Source organism: Cylas formicarius, unplaced genomic scaffold, assembly GCF_029955315.1.
Source record: "Cylas formicarius isolate icCylForm1 unplaced genomic scaffold, icCylForm1.1 PGA_scaffold_10__41_contigs__length_53128322, whole genome shotgun sequence".
NCBI classification, from domain to species: Eukaryota; Metazoa; Arthropoda; class Insecta; order Coleoptera; family Brentidae; genus Cylas; species Cylas formicarius.
The window spans coordinates 8,093,382-8,102,269 of NW_026844214.1; the positions used below are offsets into that span (position 1 = coordinate 8,093,382).

The 8,888-nt window shown below is 33.6% G+C and overlaps 1 protein-coding gene across 1 annotated transcript; it reads left to right on the plus strand.

Annotated features, from left to right (window-relative positions):
* The first annotated feature begins 208 nt into the window (after positions 1-208).
* Positions 209-5,246, plus strand: LOC132704778 (putative inorganic phosphate cotransporter). The gene is made up of 8 exons (XM_060675023.1): positions 209-293; positions 346-482; positions 961-1,273; positions 2,990-3,210; positions 3,312-3,461; positions 4,245-4,377; positions 4,483-4,727; positions 4,782-5,246. The coding sequence occupies exons 1-8, from the start codon at positions 221-223 to the stop codon at positions 4,959-4,961; spliced, it is 1,452 nt and encodes a 483-aa protein (XP_060531006.1). The 5' UTR covers positions 209-220; the 3' UTR covers positions 4,962-5,246.
* Positions 5,247-8,888: the final 3,642 nt, after the last annotated feature.

Here is an 8,888-nt window from a genome sequence, read left to right on the forward strand (position 1 = left end):
TCAAGCGATTCCACACTTTAAATGCAAATCTGTACAGCAGTTGTGATCCAGTACATTTGAATGAGAATCATACACTTCAAACAAATAAACTACTTAAAACACATTCTCGAGACGTTTTTTGCGTAATTATTTACAGATTAATCGAAAAATTTATAAAGCGATCAAACATCGAACCAAGTAAACCATTACATTATCGTTGGCCAATAAATGTTGACATCTGATGGAACGTGACGGAGCAAGCTCTAATGTTAAGAGTGAAAAAACTGAATATTACACCAACTTAAACAAGAATGGTAAGTACCAATAAATTCAAATATTGTAGTAATTTAGCGACACAATTTCCAGTACCGACTTTTGGAGTCAGACACGTTCAAATTATTTTGGCCTTTCTTTTCCTGACGATAGGATATGCAATGCGGAGTAGCCTATCTGTTGCTATTGTTGCAATGACTACCGACGTATCATCTAATCCAGATATACCCGTATGTATATTAAGCCTGTTTCAAAAAGCATATCAAAAATTAAATCTAAAACCCAAAATTATTCAAAAATTGAACTGAGGTGGCTTTTACTTGATGAAAATCCATTTATCAAAACAAATAAGAACTAAAAGTTCAGATTTCCACGAAATTATATATTACGACATGACAATTGTTTCGACAACACCGTGTCTTTATCAAATTTCGTGGAAATCTGAACTTTTAGTTCTTATTTATTTCCAAAATTATTCAGTTAATGGGTTTGTTAATTTTTATTTATTTGGATGTTTAAGAAAAGTATATATTGTCAATTTTATCCGCAAGAAGCTGGTTAAAAATGGCAATTTTGAAAATATTTTTTCTTCTGTAATATTGTTAATTAGTCTAACAAAATGTACGACTTTATAAGTACACATTTTAAGCAGAGACTTAATTGTTTCATTTTTAATTGAAACTTTTTTACTCATGACAACAATTGTAGTTCTACGACTGGGATAATACAAGCGTGATCCTGTCATCGTTCTTTTGGGGATACATTTGGTTACAAGTTCTTGCTGGCTACCTGGGCCGACTTTATGGGATAAAGTACATCCTCCTAACGGCATTCTTCATAAACAGCGTGATATTTATGCTGATCCCTACTGGGGCTGAATACCTCGGATCTGTTGGTGTCATGATTTGCAGAATTGGACAAGGGTTGTCCCAAGGCTTTTTGTTTCCTTCCGCCCACAATATTTTAGGAAGATGGGCACCTGCGGAAGAAAGAACGCAGTTGTCGACATTTGTTTACTCAGGTGAGTTTCACTTTTTACATACTTTCCCGTGACTTTAAACTCTTTTGTTTTATGTGAAATTGTCATTGTTATCCGGTTTTTGCTCAAATTAAGGCCTTGAGGGTTCTTTCGTTGGATTTTAACCATATTGCTACTATACAGGGTGATTTACTAATATACGGCTCCAACATTGAAGCATGGGTTCTAAAATGCTTACCCTAACGCTGTATCTTAGGCACAGGGTGTAAAATACTGTTACAATAATTAGTTGATACGTATCAGAAACAGGTTTCACACCATTTAGTCATCTCAAACTGTCCATTGAACATACCTGACACCTTCCAATTTAGAAACTGTTATGGCTATCGCGCGAATTTAAACGTTTTAGGGGGTCACGTGTGTGGATGTTTAGAAGGAAATGACCCTAAGTGCAGATTAGTGTGTTGAATTGAGTTGCATGCGGAGAAGATCTTATTTGTCTAGAAAATTGTTACCGTCTTTGCAGCCAGTGTTTTATTCATACAGTTCTACTAGAGATATAGAGGCCCTGCTTAATGCCGATAATACAGGTTACGAAGCAACTATGAAAAAAAAAATGGAGAAGACAATTTGATCTTTTATCTGAGACAAATTCCTGGAACCAAAAGTAAATAATAAGAATTTTTTTCCAAGAGTGTGTTGCCTATCTCAAGTAAACGATGTGCATGAGTACAATAGAGTGGTAGACATGAATATTTGTTTTTTGTTTACGTAGCTGATAAAGTATCGTTTGATCTAATCGTTTTCCGATAACTCAGGCTGCTGCAAATATTGCACGCAAAATAGTGCAGACATTATAAGACGAGGTGGCTGCAACTTGAGTTGTTTATGGCCTTGGCGATACTCAGTCAAAACGTCCAATATAAACAATTACTAAAATGACACCTACAAGATGTCGGAAATTGCAATATGCACAGAAAGCTTCAAATTTGACCAAAATACTCTAAATTAAGGGAGTTCCGTTTAAATAAGTTTTAAAAAATGAATTTGTTTTTTAGTTTTTTCTTGCCCAAACTGTGTACTTCCTACTATGCAAGGTATGTCAAATGTCAAAAATTCATAAGTGATTCCCTGATTAAAATTTTATGGAAGTATCATTATTCGAATAATGCACTTTGTGCATCTTTAACCACGTTTTTCGAATATGTAGGAGTGAATTAAACAACGCTTATAATTCTTCTTCTTTTTTTAAAGATACATTTTGTCTTTTATGTTTGTGTCCATGAAACTTATCGCCTCTTAACAATTAAAGCAGGTCGAAACAACAAATTATTTTTTCCATGCCATTACGTAAATTATTCTTTAAATCTTGTTAAGAAGAATGACCAAACCAAATTACACACTCTAAAAAAGTTAGATAATATGCAGGCAGTGCAGATAGGCAGTAAATGTCGTTCTATCTTTTTCCGTTTTAAAAATAAAAAAAAAATAAAATCTTCTATCTCCATATTTGTAGCATGAAATCAACCAATTAAAATTTTTGGAATTGTCTTGAAACACCTTGTGTACTTATCTTCGGATATTGATGACGACATTTTTTTTTTGCTTTAGGATCCTAAAACACAAACTTTGGTATTTTAAAGTTTTAAATGAATTTGTAGCCTTCTAAAACTGAGAAGTTAAATAATTGATGAATGTAATTTAAAAACGATATTTTTATACGTCGTCGTGTTGATGGGTAACACACGTTTCTTTTAGGTACTGCGTTGGGTCAAATTTTTGCATCCGTTGCAACAGGGTACATATCATCATCATCGATGGGTTGGCCTGGATCTTTTTACATTTTGGGGAGTACGGGAATCGGCTGGTGTGTACTTTGGTGGAGTTTAGGTCAAGATAGTCCCAGATCTCATCCTTATATATCTGAAGAAGAAAAAACGTATTTAGAAAACTCACTGGGACAAAATAAGGAAAAAGAAGTGAGTAAAAATCGAAACTCTCACTAAATTGAACTTGTACCAAATACTTTGATGACTTACTTTTATGGTTTTATTAATTAGTTTATTGTACTTAATCGTAGGTAATAGCTACCCCTTGGAAAGAAATATTCTCGTCAAGACCTGTTTGGGCTATTTTTTTAGCAACCATTGGCAATTCGTGGGTGTCGGCAATGTCCATAACGGAATTGCCAACCTATTTGGATAAAATTATGAACCTTGATCTGAAAATGGTAAGGAATATTTAAATTCATTTTTTTTGCTCACAAACGCTTTATATTACTATAGTATAGTCAAAATCTGTAATAACGACATTGAAGAGAATCTCGTAATTGGTTGATAATCATAGCGACTAGTAATTTTGTTAACATAGTTATCAATTTCCTTATATATAAGTGCAATTTCTTCTTTTACAATAAATATACATTAGAAAATGTTTTATGCATAAAATTTGTGATTTTATTACATTTTGAACATTTGACTTGAATGTGAAATGTGAATGTGAAATGGATCTCTAATCTGCTGATATCATCTTCTGTAAGTGGTGCATAAATTGCTATAGAGCTAAGCTAGACCATTAGCAAATATGCCCTCAAAGCAGATAAAGAAGTCGTATGTTTTGCTCAGTTGTAACATTCTTCTCTGCATCATTTTTTGAAAAGGTATAGGAAAAGGCAGTTTTTCCTAGACTTCTCCATAATTTACTGGTACTCGTCATTTATTCTTGACCCGACTGTGCATCAGTGTTTTTCCTCTTTCCTTATTAAGGATATGGAGAAAGGTCACTATGAAACTTTAAGAGATCATTTGTGACTTAAAGTGTACACAAATAAGAGTACATTTGAAAATTAACGTTTCAAGATAGAGTTTATCAACTTTCAAAAAAAGGTTTAAAGTCTGTCGCATAACATAGTTTTTGTTTGTAGTAGGTATTCATAAATAACTACTAGATTTAAAAACTTCCTTTAGGTTTACATTATACCTATTTGCATTAACATTTTAACTTATATTTTTAGAATGGGATAGTTAATGGCGTCGCACCGGCTTTATATTTGATTCTCTGCTTTGTTTGGGGAATTATTGCTGATTACGTCATCGGCAGAGGTTACATCTCTACAGTAACTGCACGAAAGATGTCCGAAATTATCGGTAGGTAAATATTTAGTTGATAGAAATTGTAAATATAGTTTGCTGGTATCGGCACGTACTATTATGGATAATATTTTCACGTTTCACGTAAAATGACCTTTTTAGGCAACGTTGGTCATTCGGTATGTCTGATAGCCATATCGTACCTGTCTCGGGCACATTCGTATATAGCAGTTGCCATATTGCTGTCGACCAGTATATTTTCAGCCATCAAAACCAGTGGTTCGCAAATAAACCACATGGACTTGTCTCCTCGATTTTCAGGAGTTCTAATGGGAATCGTCAACTCCCCGTCTCAGACTATCGCAATTTTTTCGCCTCTTTTAGTGCAATTCATTGTCGCTGATCAGGTAAGATTACGCGCCGAGCGACATTGCGTATAGTTAATGTTTTTTTTTTATCAGAACGATGCGACTCAATGGAGAACAATATTTATAGTTTGTGCTGCAATCTCTATTTTTACTGCAACTTTGTTTTTCTTTATGGCTTCAGCCACTCGTCAGTCGTGGGACGGTCCTATAGATAAAGCCATACATTCCGAAAGAGTTAAAAAGGCGTCTGTGATAAGCATCAGCACAATGTAACTTAAGGCACATGCATCTATTTAAATAAAACGAAAAATTACAATAACGAATAATGTCGGTTTGAAGCGATGGATACTGATCGACGTTGATTTTTTAAACCAATGAAATGGGACATTAGCAAGATAATGGCCCACTGACTGTCTTTTCACCGTTCAAAACAGTTCGAGACAGCGGAGGGAATTAATATAAATAAATATTGTTTAATTCCTGCAATAGTAATATAATAAAATAGTTTTAATAAGTACATGTAGATAGTTTTATATTCGACTTTTTTTTCTTTCAATTGAGATTTACTGACAGCAGTATATATACCACACCGAGCTTTAGTTCAACCAAAATCAGTTTTAAATAAGAATTGCTTTTAGTTTCCACTGTAACCGATTTTTTTCGATTTTCTATCAATATTTTGAATTATAAATCACATAAATCTTATGAATTAGATTTATTTTTTAATACTTGCGGTTTAGTTTTTGTTAGTTTTGGTACTTCACTATTTTGAATGCTGAAATTGTGGCTGCAGTTTGTCAGCTTCCCGGGCACTAGATTTCTGTAAAATGCGATGTACGGGGTGTTAAAAAAATCAATAATGTAGCGCCTTATACAAAATTGGAAAAACAGTCAAATTTTCCAAAATACATTTCAATTTACGTAAACATTTCTAAAACTAAATGTTCAATTTTTCGAAATAAAAGCAATTTTCTCTAAAATCGATTTGTTTTGACATATTTGTTAGTAAGTTTTTTTTTCCAAGCCCGTCACAGAAAAACGATAATATAATAGTATATTATGCAACAAGTGCAGTAAACGGCATTTGACACACGAGATTATTTGACACGAGCGGAGCGAGTTTAATAAACGAGTGAGTTAAAAAGTTTACCGAACATGTTGCATACTATACCTTTTTTTACGACCGTTAGTTTTTGGGTACATTTTCGCAAAACAATACAAATACATTTTTCTACTCCCGTCTGTAAAATACCTAATTACCCACCGATCTAGCGTGCGGGAAGCGTCACTTTACCACGTCAGTTTCGTTCCCCATGAATCCGAGCTACTTCGGACATTTCCGGAATTTTACCGCACGGATTTGGGAGCAATGGGATCGGAGATATTTCCCACGCTTTGAATTTTGACGTCTGTCAATTCTAACGGTCATGTCAGTGAATGCATTCGTGTTGTTTTGCGAAAATGTACGCAAAATCTTACGGTCGTAGAAAAAGTATAGTATGCAACACATTCGGTAAACTTTTTAACTCATTAGTTTATTAAAAACTCGCTCCGCTGCGTTCCGCTCGTGTCAAATAAACTCGTGAGTCAAATGCCGTTTACAGCACTTCTTGCATAATATACTATTACTGACATGACCGTCAGAATTGACAAACGTCAAAATTCAAAGCGTGGGAAATATTTCCGAAAAAATCCGATTGCTCCCAGATCCGTGCGGTAAAATTACGGAAACGTCCGAAGTGGCTCTGATCTGTAGGAAACGAAACTGATGTGGTAAAGTGATGCTTCTCGCACGCTAGATCGGTGGGTAATTAGGTATTTTACATACTTTAGTAGAAAAATACGTTAGCCTATTTTTAGGCTTATCCACCAGCTCACATGCGATGTGCAGAACAAGAGTTTGGTTTAGCGCTTTTATTCAGAGAATTCATAAGCAGAATAATAACTAGTTTTCACGAGTTGAAGATGTTTTTCAATTGAACAAATAACCATTTTTAAGCAGACCAGAATCCAAAAGTTATGAGCGAATTGGTACTTTTTACAAAACTTCTGGATTCCTCCTGCGTCGATTTTTGCTTAGTCGAAATTGCTGACGTTTCGCCAATCATCCTGTTGGCTTCTTCAGAGCTTGACTGAAACTGCAAGAAGGCAACAGGATGATTGGTGAAACGTCAGCAATTTCGACTAAGCAAAAATCGACGCAAGAGGAATCCAGAAGTTTTATAAAAAGCATTACAGTAGCCTATGGAAGTTTTTTTGAAAAATTAGCGAATTGGTATTTCAACATTAATTTATTATTTTTGCCTTCCTAAAGGCAGGCACACAGAAAGTGGTAGTAGAGCATAGTCAGAAACCTAAATGGCCAATTTTTTTTTTTTTTAATTTAGTTTTATTGTCGCGAAATACCCTGTATATCTAGTAGCAAAAAGAGACGACCAAAATACTCTAAATTTTATAATATTTCATCCAAAATATTTCTGTTATTTTATCTATAAAATCTTTGGTATTGATTCAGTTTTTTAAAGCTTCAGTTTTATAAAGTAGTTAGAGTTTTATTACAACAATTTTTGTTCTTTTAGATAAGATCTTAGTAATTAACAGAACCCATTATTTGGGGCGTAGCTCAAGCAACATTTCACAGCCTCTATATTGAGTATCATCGCCATGCTTAAACTCTAAATGTGATAAAAAATAACTCAAACCATCGAACACTAAAACTTTACATTTAAACACAAAAATGTGACATAGCAATTAATTACCATTTTGTGTTTGACATCGTACAAAAAATTACGGGTAGAAGCTGTGCTTTGTTTCTGTTCATTTTTTATAGAAAAAAATGTTCATCTTTGTTTGTAATCTATCGAAAATAACGAACAGATTGAACTTCTATTATCAATATAATTGACGCAGTTATTTAAATTTCGCAAAACCTTCGTTTGTACATATTATTAATCGATTTGTCTATAAAATAGTTTATGTATAAAAATAAATTTTGTTCTCTTCCCGTCAGATAAACCGCCAGAAATACACGGAAGTGAGTAAAAATGTCTCGCTCAAGCAACTTTCAGCTATAACTTTTACTCGTCACAAAGCGAAGTGCTTTATTCAAAGCTGAATAATTTTTTCGACAAAGAGCATCGTTACGGCAAAAACAGAAAATTATAAAGCAGGCATGTCGTCGATTTGCCTGTTGAAAAAGTAAGTTTCAAAGCCTAACCCAGAAACTTTATGAATAAGTGGATTTTTTGCTGCTGTTTCTCTTTTGTCAATCGGCCTACCCATTTTATATTACTTTACTCGATTACTTTGTGGTAATAGCTTAGCGATATTTTTCTTTTACTTTCGTTAAGAAAATTTGTGCTCTGTTTTTTGTTTCAAATATTATGTTGGTTGCAGTTGTAATACGGATAAACTTTTTGAATTTCATATTGTTAGAAGGAAGTTGTATTTATATAAATTTATTTTATTTTTATTTTATTTTATAAACCCAAAGTGCAACCAACAGATAGCGCATATTAAACATTACGCATGGTCGGGAATACAAAAAAATATTAACTAAACATTTCCTAAGCTAATAGACAGTAATTAAAAGAATGTTACAAAATTCTGTATTTAGACAGATGTGGGCTTAAGTTGAATAGGTCCGTATCTTCGTATATACCAGTGTTGTATATGCGACTACATCTAATAAGCCGAGAGTTCAAGAACTAGTTAGATCTGATTCACTAGCATTGAAAGATATGTGACTTGTTCAAGATGACTCAATTAGATTGTTGACAATTTTATAAAGAAAAATTACGTCTGAGCAATTTCTGCGTGTTTCAAGCGACCTTAATTTATAAAACTGTAGGTTATTTTCATACGAACACTAGTGTTTCTAAAAACACTCTCTATCCGATCGACATACTTGCTATAGATCGGATTCCATACGGTGGATAAGTATTCCAACATGGATTTGATGACGCTATTATAAATTATAATGACTGATTTGTGGTTGCGAAAGCCTTTGGCGTCACGTAATACAAAACCAAGATTTCTCAAGCCCTTCTTTACAATAACTTCTACATGTGCTTCAAATGTTAACTCAGAGTCCAGTATGATGCTTAAATCTTTAACTTGAGTAACTGTTTTAAGTTTTTAAGTTTTAGCGAGATGATTCTTGAGTTCTAAAATGTTATCTGCAAATGTAAAAATATTGAA